Genomic DNA, 15,731 nt, shown 5'->3' with positions numbered 1-15,731 from the left:
CCCTGAAATACACGTTCCCCGCTTGGCGTTTGCTGTTGGCAGCCCTGTGAACTGTTCCAGGGTTAGCGCAGACATTTGCGATGAATTGGGGATTTTGATGGCTTTTCCTTGCGTGAGGCCGTTCTTGGGGGCGTAACTGGCACTGCTGCAGGGTCGCTGCGCCACTCTGTGCCACGGATGGTTTTGGAGGCTAAAATCCATGAATACGCTGTGCGATGAAATGGATATTATCGCATGCGCCTGGCGCAGTGTATCGCACGGGGACACTGTGCGCCAGCCGCGTGCGCCACTTTTGTGCGAAATTCTATGAATTACCCTGTTAATCTGAGGGTCGGGGAATAGTTAAGGAAGGACAGAGTGTGAGAGGGTTGGTTGTAGGGTGTAATGAAGGAAGGAAAGAGAATGTGAAAAGGGGGTTGGAGGATGTAATGAAGGAAGGAAATGCAATGTGAAAAGGGGGTTAGAGGAGGTAGTGAAGGAAAGACAGAATGTGGACAGAGGGTTGAAGGATGCAATGAGGGAAAGAGTGTTTTAGTGGGTTGAAAGATCTAAAATGATTTCAAAGGCTTAGAGGATATAGTGAAGTAAGGACATGGAGAGGATTTCAGGATGCAGTGAAAGAAGGAATGTGAAATGAGGAGGATATAGGGAAGGAAGAAAGGGAATATGAAAATGGGATTGGAGGATGTAGTGTGAAAAGGAAAGATAATGGGGGTCATTCCGAGGTTGGAGTAAAGGGAAAACCGATTCCGGTAAAGGATTACCTGCATTGCTTACCGCTATGGGCCATTCCGACTGGTCAGACCGCTATTTACGGCACCATAATCTACGATGCTGTAAATACCGGTCTTGGGTCGCGCGCACGGCCCACCATGCCGAAATTAGCGGCATGGTGTAAACCGGAGCTGATCATAAGTATGGAGCACGCGTAAATAACGCCCTCGTTAAGGCCGTAAAGTCACTTACCGGCATGGAATACACATAGGCATCTCAGAGAAGAAGTAAAGAACCCTGAGCAGTGGTCCACAGAGCCACAGGTGCACAAAATCAGCACAGGTGGAGGCAATGGTTTGTGCCACAGCACAAAAGGACCACACCCACACACCACACCCCCTCCCACACCAAGAAAAGACCAATAGTGGTAGCAGCACATGAGGCAGGAGGCCCTGCCAGCAAGGTCACAACCACTAGAACTACACCAATAACACCAGTCCTCCCAACTGAGGAGACACAGGGGGAGAAGGAGGGGGAGACAGGCCCAGCATGCAGCATCAGCACATCCTCCGCCACCACCCCAGCAGCCCCCATTCCCATGCAGCAGGTCCTGTACCTCAAGGAAACCCCTGAGCAGACACACACCCCCTACCCGCTAGAATGTGACAGCCTCACCATCATCATTTGGTGGCTAAATTACTAGATAAGTGAGCAGCATACAAATACACACCACTCTCCCGGCACAATTGAAGGTGGTGCCTGTGCCCCTTACCCATGCCACAGGCACCTATCAGCACATAGTTGGACCCATGCATGGCATGTCACAACCGTCCAGTACACGGACGCAGAACGAAGTGCTGGAATACCTCCTCAGGCACACAAGGGGCTACAAATCCCTAACAAGGACTACCCAGTAGATATACGACACAAAAGTTGCCCCCCATGCATTGGCAGGCATGCCAAATGACATGGGTGCCCCTGACAGCACCCACGTGGATTAGGTTGACCTGCATGGCATGCATGTGGCGGATCACAACCGCAAGCAATGCCATTCCCCCAACGTGCAGACGGAAAGCAAGGCAAGCAAGAACAGTTCCCCTACATGACAGTCCAGACACTTACCAAAATTGGCTACACATGCAGGTGTTGGTGGCTGTCCCTTGACACCATGGTACCGGACCCCCGTCAGAAACCCACAGACCAGGCCCAGGGAGCCCTATTATAATGGCCATACCTGTGCATGCGTGGAGATGAAGCAGCCACCTGGCTTGTATAAGGCACATATGAGTTGCCGAAGCTGGACTGGTGAGGGACCCATCTACTGCAATGTGCTGTCCAATACCCCCATGTCATGTGTACAGCTCAACAAATTGTGCATCCCTTGGAATGTGGCTCTGTCCCCTGACATGGGACTGCTAGTACCAGATGAAGATTGAGTGAAGGAGGAGGAGGAAGGGGCAAGACAGCATCATGGAGGCGGTGCATGCGATGGACATGTCGTGTGACTTACAACGTTTGGAAATAATAACCAAAACACAAGACAGCAGAGGCCGGCATTATATGGGCACACAGGGCCCTGGGTGTGTGTATACTTGTAGACCATGCACTGTCAGACGTCATGATACACATGCTGAATGATGAATGTCCACACAGGTTAAACTTTGCAACTCCAAAGGTGTATTTAAATTTTGAATGGATGAGTGTAAACAATCCTTCCACCCGCCCAACCACCTCCCCCAACTCCACAACAAACCCTCCCCCCCCTCCCCCCAACTCCACAACAGTACTCCAATGTAGTACATTAAGGCCACATGTGGCAGTAATGACGATTAATGCATGCTCCCGGGGCCCGGAGGGGGCATGTCCCGGCGCCGCATGGAACGCAGAGTTCGTCGCAGAGGAGTTGCCGGTGTGTCACGACTGGATGTGGCCGTGTCCTCCTGCTGATGCTGCGAATTGGAATGTGCAGCCTCAAGGGCATCAGCTTTGCGTCCTAGGACGTCACACAACCTGTTAGTGCTCTCAGTGACTGCCTGACGCATTTCCCGGAGTTCATTTAGCCATTCCACCCTGGCCTGGCGGTTGTCCTCCATGAACACAGTGATGAGGTCAGTCAGCTGAGTTGCACGACGTGCATCAGATGATGGGTGTTCATCACTGGAGTGACTTGGCCCTACATGCTCTGGCATGGACTGGACTGGTGAACTTGGGCCACGATCATCGTATTCCTGTGTGTCTGTTGGAGCAGTACGGCCAGGTGTTTCAGGATCCCCAGAGTCACTACATGATGCCAGGGGGACATTGCTGGGCTCCGAGGTGTGGACTGTGGGGTAAAACTCCTCCTCGGACGCCCCCACAGATGGATGAAGGGCTGTCCACATTCTCGTCGGGGCACGTAGCTGCAACCTCCCCAGCAATACTGGACTCTGATGACGTTGGGGTGGTATTGTGGCAGGCGCAGATGTTGGGAGGGATTGGGGTGATGCAGCCTCCACTGACCTTTCAAGAGCCGGGGTGGGTGTTTTTTTCGGTGCTGGAATGCGCCGGACCCTGCCACTGCCCATGGAGGTGGTTGGACGGCTTGTCTGTGGCTCACCGCTGTCATGATCAGTGCCTGTGGGGGTAGAAGAGAGGGCCAACATGAGTGATTGTATGATGTCCTAAGAGCATACATGGCTGCATTCACATTTCAGTAATTTGGGGTTTGTGGCCTTTTGGGTGTAGCAACAGCAGTGGTACATGTGCATGAGTATGATATGAACGCAGGTTTCGGAGTGACTCATCCTGGGCTGGTAATGTGCTGTCTGGCTGGCACACTGCCGAACCTTCTGCACAGTGTGCATGATGGGATGTGCTAGTTAGTGCACTATGGTTGAAGTGCGTTATGCACTTGCACTTGGCCCTTGATTGCGTGGCAGTTGGCTCTGCATTAGTTGGATGGGGGGGAAGGCAACATGACAAGGTGCCTTTGATGGCCCTTGGGGGAGTATACATCATGCAATTGCCATTGGCAGTGTTGACTTTGGACACTCACCTCCTTCGGCAGACGACGTTGCCCCACACTCCATCTCGCCGATGCCCTCAATCGATTCTGTCCCGATCAATGCTGCACATGTCTCCTCCCATGGCTCAAGTCTCACTGGGGAACTTGGGCCCCCTCCAGTCTGCATTGCTTGACTCCGGTTGGCAGAGAGGAGGCCCCGCACCCGCCCCTGCACCCGCAAGTCATCCCATCGCTTGCGGCAGTCCTTAGGGGTGCGGGGGTGGTGCCTACTGCGCTCACCCTCTGGGCGATTTGTGCCCAGATGTTTTTTTTGTGGATTACTGACTCTCTCCGCATGTTGGGGCTGAACACAACGTCAGCATGCTCTGCCAGGTAGTCCACCATGGCCTGCAGCTCTTCAGGGCTGAATCTATTCTTGCAGAGCCGGTCCGCAGACTTCTTTGGGGCTTTTGGCATAGTTCCTGGTTGTGTGGTCCTTTCCCCGTCTTTGGATTGCTCCGAAGGGTGCTGCCTGATGAGGATGGCAATGGATTGTGTTTTTAAAGATGGCCGTCGCGCTCCTTCCCGTTCCTGTGCGATGACGAAATTTCTGGTTCCGTTGTTTTGCGGTGACCGTAATTTACGGGATCCGTAAATTACGGTCACCGTTATTTACAGACACTGCTGCTTCCAAGGCGGTGTTGTTATGTACGTGTCACAGCATGCCACTACATACTTTTCCAGCATGGCGAAAAGCGCGTGTCCGCGAGGTCGGAATGGGCCGCAATTAGCGGTCTGACACCAGGCCAACTTTCCGCCATGCCGGAAAGTACCTGTACTTACCTCCTGGCTCGTAATGAGGGCCAATGTGTTCAGAGATTTGGAGGATGTAGTGAAGGGTGAATAGAGTAATTGCACAGATTTTTGGAAAGTTGTACATTATAGACAGAATGCTATGATAGAGTTGGAGGTAGTGGGAAAATGACAGGAATTACTATAAATTCAGGTAATGTCATAGAACAAAAAAATTGACATGATGAAAGGAAAGTGAACATTTGGATTGGAAGATATTCAAGTGAAAAATGTGAAATAGCATGTTTGTGACTTTTTTAAACAATAAAAATATTTAGTCAAATATAATGTATACGTTTTCTATCACACGTTTGCAACTTTCACACAAGGGATTATCCTAATACATCTACAACACAGATGAATGTAATGTATACCTGTGTCGAATTGTATACATACCATTCTTGTTTTCCTTGTTGATACCAAAATCTCAAAATAACTAGCTTATCATTTATGTGGACACTAACAATGCAGTGTCCAATGCGAAGTATATTTCCACAGTACACTAGTGGATGGTATATCTTTCTGGGAGTTGTTTGTGTTCAATGTAAATGCTGTTCTTGTCCGGGCATTTGATTTGCCCAGGAAAAACACAATCACAGTCTGATGATTTACAGAAACTGTCTACTTACAAATCATGTTTTTAAACTATGAATTTGAAGTTTTATGGAAGTCTGATTGGGGAAGCTTAATATTTGTTATCTCATGTGATCTGCAAAACTCATCCAATTTTGAATCCATTATATTAGCTACAAAGTTCCTAAAAGATTGCCTAAAACATTGGCTTCAGGCCCCACTTATTGAACAATCCTGACTATGCCTCTGAGGGTAAGAATTATGTACAATTGTAAACTTGTATATCTTTTGTGTCTCTCTTATAAATCAGTATACTTTCTGTAGCTTTTCTTTCTTGGTGGTTGTTTTCCTCATTTCCATTGATTCTGCTTCCACATGTTTTTGCCACAACCCTAATACATACATATCTACTTTACCTGTCTCTCCCCTGAGTTCGCCCAACAACTGAGGCTTCCGTGCATTTACACAAGTTAAAATTGGTAACACTTCATATGAAATATAGAGAATGACATCTAAAAGTACAGGTAAGTGTACCTTTATTTATATGTTTGCCAAGATGTATGCTTGTGGCTATATTGTGTTGCTACTGTGCAAGCATTCTGGCACCCACCACTTTAATTGGGGGCTAGCAATGCGCCCACAAAATCATGATATTTTGAAAAAGAAGAGGTTCCACTGGCAGACAGATCTTAGGAACCACAATGTTACCTGCTCTCAGGGTATTTTTAAAGTAGCAATAGGCAGCATGATTGTATGTGCCAATGAAACTGTTACTTGGGGGCAAATAAAAACGTCTTTCATAGATATGGTGCAGTTGCCTCTTTGGGGAAAATACAGTGTTTTTGAAATAGAGACTTCTGTTTAGAATGGTTACAATTACACATATTCACTTGACTATTGCAATATAGGTGAATTCACTTCTTAAATTCCTGAACGCGTGAGGGGAGTAAGCAGTTTGGGGGTTAATGGGGTATTCATTAGGTGAAAACCTTCTTATCATGCTGCTGTGCTGTTTACATAGCTAACTTCCTGTGAAATACTTTTTTCAGAGCTCCCTTGACATCCTTGTTCCGCAGGCTGTAGATGAACGGGTTCAACATGGGTGTTACGATGGTGTACACCACGGTCACCACCCGCTCTTGGTTCAGTGCATTGACAGAGAATGGGCGAAAGTAGATGAAGAAGATAGTCCCAAAGAACAAAGTCACCACAGAGAGGTGGGAGGAGCAGGTGGAGAAGGCCCTCATCCTGCCCTGTGCTGACCGGATCTTCAGGATTTTGGAGACTATGGAGACATAGGAGATGACAGTGAACATGAAGGGGCTCATGGTGACAAGAGAGCCTTCAGTATAGACTAGCCACTGGTAGGTGGTGGTGTCAGAACAGACCAGCTTGAGGAGCGGAGGGAGATCACAGAAGAAGTGCTGGATGAGATTCGAGCCACAGAACTCAAAGTTGGACACCATGCCGACATGCATCACGGAATGCAGGGAAACAAAGAGCCAGGAACCAGCCACTAATGATATGCAAAGGTTCTTAGTCATCAAAGAGGTGTAACGGAGTGGGTTACAGATGGCAACGTAGCGGTCGAAAGCCATGACAGCGAGTAGGTAGCACTCTGTGCCACCAATGCAGAAGAAAGCGTACAACTGGGCAATACAGCCATGGAAAGGGATAGTTCTGACCTCAGACAACATGTTCTTCAGCATCTTTGGGGCAATAGCAGAAGTGAAGCAAATGTCCACAAAAGAAAGATTCCCTAGGAAGAAGTACATAGGGGTGTGAAGATGGCGGTCTCTTAAAATGACAGCTATGAGGAGAGCATTTCCCAGCAAGGCAGTCATGTACATGGTAAGGAACAGTGCGAAGAGGCCAATCTGCTGATCTGGACTATCTGACAGCCCCAGGAGAATGAAGTTCTTCACTGACGTCCAATTCCTTTGTTCTGTTTGCCTCATCCATGCAGGAAATGTGCTCTAGTTTTGCTCTTGCTGCGCTTTCCTGTGTGTAAGAAATGTCATTAGGTGGAACTTAGAATAATGTAAAAGTAATACACAGAGTATTATTAAAATTAGCTCTAACACAAACTGGGGCAAGGCATCATGGGATTCATGAACAGAAGATACTGGCTTATTGACACATTTGGTTTCCTATTTTTCGACACACAGAATTAAGTATACTGGTTGTCTGAATTTTCTCTTGCTTCCTCTTGTGGCAGAACCTAATGTATATACTACAAAAATAGAATCACAAAACAGTCCACATGTACAGGTCAGCATATGTCACGCAAACCATGTGTCATACGAGAGAACTGTTGGGAGAGATCCTTGGTTATGAACGAAGCTCCAGTTTTCTAATTTATGAATGAATGTCTGTGTAGAGTAGTGGTTTAATCAATATTATCTGATTCATCAACCACAAACAATAGTCAAACAATAGTCAAAGAATAAATAAATACACAGTTTGCTTTATATGCTGTACACAAATAAACCAAAATCCAGTTCCAAAGTATTTCACATATTATCAACAATAAAGCTTGCTGTATACTAAAAATATGAAAGAAAAAATGGCACTTGATGTCAATTGGACTAGTGTCCAAATTCAGCTAGTGTTGAATAGACCTTTGCCAAGTATAAAACATATTGTGATCAATGAAGACTTTTCTATGAAAAGATCGGGAAGTGAGGGTCTGACAATGTACTGTATTTTAGAGGGTGAGTCTGACTACTGTCAGTTGTGTCACATAGTGTTGAAAGTTTTTTGCCCGCCGGCATTTCAATGACTAAATAATTGTTTATCAAGTTATCATTTGTTCAGTACTGTTCAGTTATTAAGCTGCCATAGTTCCATGATACATTTAATTTAATTCTGTATTGTGTGGCATAAAATTGTACACACATACATAGATAAAAAACATTAAAAATGATAAAATTGTACTACCATAAAACATAGACTAAATGTCTGTTAAAATACATTTGACAAAATTGCTGTTAAGAAGTCTGACATCACAAGACTCAAGGAGAGAGCGAAAAAGTCAATGACTTTTCAATGACTAAATCATTGTTTATCAAGTTCTAATTTGTACAGTACTGTTCAGTTATTAAGCTGCCATAGTTCCATGATAAAACAAGCTTGATTAACTTACAGCAACTATGAGCATTATTGAGAAACAAGGTCCATTCATAAGATGGTGTTTGCAAAACATGGATGTCATACCAATGCAAAGAAAGTGGACAACGAGAGAGGAGAGAAGAAACAAGATTGGTAGGAAAAATTATAGATAGTTCCTTCATAAGTAAGAATCATAATTACTGTTTTATTATTCTGTCTAATTCGCTGTACTCATTGAGATTCAGAGGTAAATTGCCATTGATAATACATATACTGTGTAATGAGTTTTCCCTAATGATCTGGCATGGTCAAGTACCTTCACCATCTAGTACATGTGGAATTGTATTGATTTTCATTATAAGCGTATTGTGAGTATAATTATTATAGCTGTATAACACTACTGACATGCAAGATATCATGCAAGTGTACCATAGATGTTTTATAAAAAATATTTTATTAACACTTACCCTGAACTGATATTGCAGGCTCTTGCTGTGCCCTCCTGCCCTCGTCCTGTATAAACTCAATGTGAAACATCAGTGGCTAAATAACTACTGAGCGGTCTGACAGCCCTTCCTGTTTATGTGGGCTTACCTCTGTTTTCGTGCTTGTGAGCAAATGGATGTATGTGTGTTAGTGCATAGCTGTGTGTGTGTGTGTGTGTGTGTTTGTGTGTAAGTGTGCCTTCTATTGGGATAAAATGGCGTGGCCATTCATTTCATGTCTCATGCTATTAATCATCGTGGTTGCATGATTGCATCTACGAAAGTATAATGATAGATTGAGTCATCTCGAGTGGTAGATTATACAAAATATACGAACTCATTTCTTAATATATTCATGTAGAAGAGCATTGAAGATATAGGACTCAAGGGGGGGGGCACTTGATAGCCCAGACAAAATGCCACTACAATGTGAACTCCTGAGACACCCTCTGTATGTCCTGCAATTTTATTCCTAGACCGGCCAGATTACAGCACCTAATGGCGGGCATAGATAGCTAATCTTCCGGGACCCAGAAAATGACTGTAAGGAGCCAGGAGCTGGGTGGATGGCACTGGATCGTCCTCTGTTGTTGCTATTGGCAGTGCACGGCCCGTGAGGCGGTGTGGAGGAGAAGCTCGGATCCAATCCGAGGTGACAGGCCATGTCAGGTGGAGCTTCGTGGAGAAGCTGCACCCTCGTGGGACAAGCTGGAAGGAGGGGCAGTCCTGTTCCACCACAGGCAGTGGTGAGAGACGACTGCCCTCAATGGGGTGCAGGGCCAAGGCCGGCAGCAGGGAGGGTCGGCAGTGCGTGGGCCTGGATAGGCTGGGGCTCAGTGAGGCTGTCACAGTAGGGCTCCAGGTCCTTCTCTCCAGACTGTTGCAAAGGAAGTGGCCCTATCCTGGCCCCTCCATGAGCTGATCGATGGGGACGAGGCTCAGCCTGGGAGTGGAGACATTGGGCCCTGTGGCATGTTATTTGGTGTGCCGCCTTTAGCTCTTGATTTGTGCTAGACCTGGACGCTCCAGAGGAGGAGAGATTGCAGAGACCCCTGCCATCTGCTGCCATCCAGTAAACATCGTCTGGCCCTGGTCTTTTCAGGCTGTCTGTGGCCAACGGGTCCCTCACCTGCCAGAAGGGTCCCTCACCTGCCAGAAGGAAGGAGAGAATGTTGCTTCCAACTTGGAGGGGCACTACTATTCAAAGAGGACCGGCAAGGTTTATGTTAGCAGCGTCACAACCCTAGAACGCAGGGCCACGGGTCAGTGGGCTCCTCGTGAGCCATGGGGGACGCACCAGGCCTTCAAGCAGCCATCATCTGGGACACAGCCCCCATCAGAGTATCATGGGCCTTACTGTGATGCTATGCCTGGCATTCCCTCCAGAAAGACATGAACTGTTATCCTGACTGGTGAACGCTTGCTGGTTTGAGAAGACATTTGGCTGAGTTACTATATGGGAGAGCTTTCCCCCTTCCCCCTCGCCACCACTACTTGGATGGCCCATCGGCCCTCACTGCTGATCTGAACAAGCACTTTGAGGTGGCGAATACCCTTCTTTGAGGGCATGCAACTAGGGGACTAACAGAATCTTTATTTATTCATTTGAGCCCATCTTTGCCCTGGAGGGGCCACCTCCCACAATGGCAAAGCACAACAAGAGTCAAACTAAACTCACCTTTGAGGCAGGAGCTACCAGCAAAAAGATGAGACCTTCGGCCCCCGCGCCACAGGAGAAAGGACAAAGTCAGGAGACCCCTGAGGGAGTCGTACTGGAGGTAGTGGACATTAAGAACATGTTTTTGCAGTTACAGGCAGGTATACATATCTTATATACAAAAATATTTTCCCTTACCTGTAAGGTGGATCACATTAAGGCACGTCTGGACAAGCATGATTGGATACTGCAGAGGGGGGATTATCAGCGGTAGAGGATGGGATGACCTCAGTGTCCTCAGAGATGGAGAGAGACACCTTGAAGATCCTCTCAGATAAACAGGGCGACTTAGAATCCAGGTCCCGAAGGAATAACATTTGTATCATTGGGGTACAGGAGTCAGGTGACACTCTGTTCATGGAAATCCTGCTGGAGCAACTCCTGAAAGAGGTATTGGACAAGACACGCTTCTCTTCTACCTTCATTACTGACCATGCGCACAGGATCCTGGGCCAGAGACTGGTCCCGGGAGCCTCCCCAAGGCTGATCATTGATTGCTTGCTTAATTTTCAAGACTGTGACACTGTGTTGAAGCTGGCCCACGAAAAAAGGATAGCTGAGCTACAAGGGAGATGTTCTTATCTTTCCAAAATTCTCTGCCAAGGTCCAAACCTCAAGGAAATCATTTCTGTAGATCAAGCAGGCCATGGAATGCAAGGGCATTCAAATTCCAGGATGTTCCCTGTGAAGCTCACGGTGGAGCACAGGGAGTAGACCCTCTTTTTTACCTTGTCAGATGATGCCAGAGCAGTGGTCGAAGTGGGCGGGAGCGGTCAGGAGCGGTGCTCCTCTACTTCTTTTAATTAAGTTTTACCGTTCCTATACTTTTATTTTCAAAAGGAACCGTTCCGGAACGGTTTCGTTTTAAAATAAACATGTAGGAAGCAGTTGAAACTTGCACTTTCAGTGCAGTGCACTAAACAGTCCCTTAAACTGCAGGCGCATGCATTTGGGGTTTTATATTGTGCATGGGAGGGGGTGTGGCAATGGGGCTTTCAGGGAGAGGTGCAGACCAGTAGGGAACATAGCTCCACTACTTCTTTTCGTACACTTCGACCACTGTGCCAGAGACTTTATAGAATTCCTCTCATCGTTGCTATGCATCCTCCTAATAATCCTGTAAGGGATCATTCTTCCTCCTCCTGGGGGGCCGGGCTGAGGGACCCATAGGGGAGGGGACCCTGGATGAAAATGGGGGAGGCGATGGCATGTTTCTATTGCTGCTGGTCACTCAATTCATTGTGGCGGGTGCCGGCTGGTTGCTCTGGGTGGCTTCCCCAGTGAAGCACACATGGAGTAGGCGTGTTTATTGGCGAGGAGTTGTGGTACTGGCCTGTTGCAGTTGCCGGTTGAGGTGGGGGTGGATTGGTGGGAATGTTGTCAGAGGTTGGTCATGTTGAGTTTGGTAGTTTTAGGATTTATGACGACCAGCACAATACCTTTTCTGCGCAATGGATCTAGTGAGGAGCGATATTCAATCAGTGCCCGACTGGCAAATGGACAAAGACAATTCTTACTCTGGGGAATTAGATGCCTATGCACAAAACTGAAGGGATCCACTTGATCTAATGGAACATCTGGGAGCTTTACTGCTACTCCAAGGCTAGGAAGACCTTGCTCTATCTCAAAAGACACCACACAGACATCACCATCCTGCAGGAAATGCACATGCTCCCAGAGGCAGAGTCCCATTTTGCAAGGAAATGGGGCTGTCATAGGTAATACAACACATATTAGATGGGCCACTCCTCATTGTGTGAGATGGGCCACTGACCGTACAATCCTGGCACACACATTGTCGCGTCATTCCCCAGTAAGCTTAGCCTTTGAGCTTCCAGGTAGACTGATGGGTGGCTCTGGTTGGAGGTTTAAACAGGGGACACTGACGGATGTGGTTTTCAGGGCAGCTATTCAAGAGGAACAAATAATTTCTTCAAGGAGAAGGGGGGTTCTGTAACCTCCCTCGCTGTGCTGCAGGAGGCATTTAAATTGTCATCATGGGGGCTGCATCTCCAAAGAGTGTGGCATTCTGAAAACAATTATAAGCAAACTGGATGGTCACAAGAGTAAACTTAAAAATGTATAGAGGGATACTGTCAGTGTGGATAAACTATTCACGCAGGCTTCAATTTGCGCAATACTTGTGCTTTTCAGAGAAACCACCCAGAGGGAATGCAAATACCTAAATCAGGTCTCCCTTTGCTGGTTCTCAAATGAAGACAAAGAGAAGTGCTAAATGCCCCTGTTACCACCCATGAGATCCGCTTAGCAATTCAAAACCTTTCAGGAGGTAATCACTGGGGCCAGATGGCCTTTCCGTGGATTTTTAGAAAACATATTCGTCTTCCTTTGCACCACATCTCCTCGTGGTACATCGGCATGCAGTAAACAGTGGATCACTACCAGACTCGATGAGATAGACTGTGATCACATTACTCCTGAAGCCTGCAAAGGATTCCATGAATTTCTCTGCCTATAGGCTGATCTTGCATATAAATACCAACAATACTATTCTGGCCACGCTTTTGGCGAATAGAATGGCACCTTTTTTTTTTTTTTTTTTTTTTAAACCGTTGTTTTATTAGTTCGATCAACAAACTTTTACAACATTTATAAAAATATAAGTTCTTTTCATATTACATAAAATATTTCATTTTTCATTTTTTAACAATTAGACAGAGTTAATCTGCAAACTCTCGTGTATACAATATGTTAGGAAAGTTTTTAAGAACAGTTTTCATATATAACGAGACAAACTGAGTATACTAATATCTTCTTAAAACTTTCAACACAATTTTACAATATTTTGAGTAGATATTGCTAGTGTGGTGGGGAGGGTTGCAGTTATGTTTAAGTTTTCGTATACAGAGCGTAACATTCAAAAAATTGCTAGGGATTACAATATTAGAGGAATGCAAGTACACATTTTCTTGCATTACAAGTTCCCCTGGGGCTTACTCATTCGAAACCTCGTCTCAAGATCGGTGTTTATAATCGTTAGGAATCTACATAGAGCTAATATGAAACTCGTTCGCGTTCCCCACATCGAGGCCAACCAAAGCCATTCCCTGTTGTCCTCAGTTGGTACACCATTAGATGCAATAGTTAGTGTACGCGTTGTTTCAAAATGAGGGCACAGTGTAACTAGATGTTTTAGTGTTTCCTTAGCTGAGCAATCATTGCAGAACCTACATCCGGCATCTGCAATAGCCTTCCAATACGGACTCCATCCACAAATTCGTTCTAGGGTGAGACATTGATTCAATTTAAAACGAAGATATATTTCTCTGGCTTTATTGCAGGGAAACTGAATTAAATAGGGTTTGTGCGGTCTTCTAGTAGAACAGAAACGAGCCGCTTCCTTGTAACTCTTTAGTGATTCAATTTCCATTACTGTTCTACACCAGTCATTTTCTATGAGACGATGTTTCACATATCCCTGTCGGAATTCTAAGTCAGCTGGTAAAAGTGCAATTCCGTCGAGTATCTGCACCATTTGAGCATAGTAGATTGTAAAAGACGAGCATTCTGGCGCTATCATTAACTGTCCCAGATCCTCATATAAGCAATTAGAAGGAGGATATAACATTCTGGCAAAGTTAGCTAATAAACGCCAATTACGACGTGCAGATAATGCAGTGATACCAAGTTCCTGCCTTAATAGGCTATTCGGTGTCGATTTGGCCAATCTTAAGGCTCCCTTCCACATACATCCTTGTATTTGATCAAGATGGTTGTTGATGTCCACTAAACACATATCTAAAGCATAAAGGATGATAAATTCCACTTTTAGGATATAAAATTGGAGTAATGGTAGCAGTGAGAATTTGCAAAACTTTAGATATACCAGCCGCATCTGTGTGGCGAGAGGTGCCGCTTTTTTGTGTAGTACATCGCACCACATAGCGATAGAATTGCAATCAGAAATAGTATAGCCAAGGTATCGGATCTCCGGCACAGTGGCTAAAGGAAAGCTTTCAATCTTCCAATTGCGTGTAAGATTCTTTCGCTTGTGGTTTCTAAACACTACTATGTTTGACTTTTCCACATTACATTTCAGATTGTGAGTCGTGCAGTAGGATGCAAATAGATCTAATTTGATTTGCATCCCTTTAGGCGTGCGATCAAATAATACGATGTCATCAGCAAAGGCTAGCCATTGTACTTTAAGATGGCCGAGCCTTGCCGGATACGAGATCAAAGAGTTCCAGATGTCGTTTATGCCACATATATAAAGGTTGAATAGTGTAGCAGCTAGGTTGCAGCCTTGTTTCACGCCAACAGCGATGTTTATTGGGTGGGTAGTGGCACCTTCGCTATTTACTCTTACCAAATAAGTGGTATTTGTATGAAGTTTCGCTATTAGTTGTATTATATACTCAGGTATGTTCATTACAGCCATGTTTTTCCATAAAAGTGCACGAATAACTGAGTCAAACGCAGAGGTAAGATCTATAGATGCCATGTATAGTGGGCCAGAGTCCTTAATCTTGTGCTTAGCTAAAAGATGGGCCATGATTGTAGCATTTAATGGGGTACCCATTCTTGCTCGAAATCCAATTTGGTACTTGGAAAGAATCTTGAGATCACTGATAACCGTCTCGAGTTCCCTTAAGAGCAGGATCGCAAACACTTTAGCAGCGGTATCAATTAGAGCTATCGGTCGGAAGTTGGAAGGCTGAGATCTTGCTCCTTTTTTATATATTGGAACAATAATGGAGGCTAGCCAAGACTGGGGAGTCTCTAGAGATGTCAACATATTATAAAAGAGGGTCTTGAGTATTTCAGCCCACATGTCAGGATCGCGTTTTAAGACACAAGCTGGAATCCCGTCAGGGCCTGCAGCTTTTGAAAATTTAAGCGTACTTATCGTTGCTGCAATGGCGGTGGTGTCCCATGGAAGAAAAGAAGGATGTGCTAAGCACGACCATTTGTATTTGATCTCTACAAAAGGCAGAAGAAGAGCAAATTTTTCTTCAAAGTAGGCTCGCCAAACCTGTGGAGAAATCGATAGGGATTGATCAACCATGAGGGCTGAGGTTCCCACCCTCAGTAAAGCCCAAGTTGATCGTCTATCCCTATGGCATAATGTACTGAACATTTTCTGATTGTCCTGATTGTGAAGAAAACGTTTGTGATCTCTGCACTTGTTCCGATATCTGTTCACTATGCGTTTTTTTTCTATCAAGTACTCAGACCATGAGGAGGCCACTCTCGCGATCTGTCGCAGTGCTAGCCGCATAACTCTTCTAGCCTCACGAATGAAGCCAGAAGGGTCAGCGGTTGACCTTGAGTT

The 15,731-nt window shown here is 45.7% G+C and overlaps 1 protein-coding gene across 1 annotated transcript; it reads right to left on the bottom strand.

The window, feature by feature from the left end:
* Positions 1-6,135: 6,135 nt before the first annotated feature.
* On the bottom strand, positions 6,136-7,080 carry LOC138568966 (olfactory receptor 1L4-like). Its single transcript, XM_069646716.1, has one exon. The coding sequence runs from the start codon at positions 7,078-7,080 to the stop codon at positions 6,136-6,138; it is 945 nt and encodes a 314-aa protein (XP_069502817.1).
* Positions 7,081-15,731: the final 8,651 nt, after the last annotated feature.

The sequence above is a fragment of the Ambystoma mexicanum genome, chromosome 2q (assembly GCF_040938575.1).
Source record: "Ambystoma mexicanum isolate Mex_15411 chromosome 2q, UKY_AmexF1_1, whole genome shotgun sequence".
NCBI classification, from domain to species: Eukaryota; Metazoa; Chordata; class Amphibia; order Caudata; family Ambystomatidae; genus Ambystoma; species Ambystoma mexicanum.
This window is presented reverse-complemented; position numbering and strand designations above follow the sequence as displayed.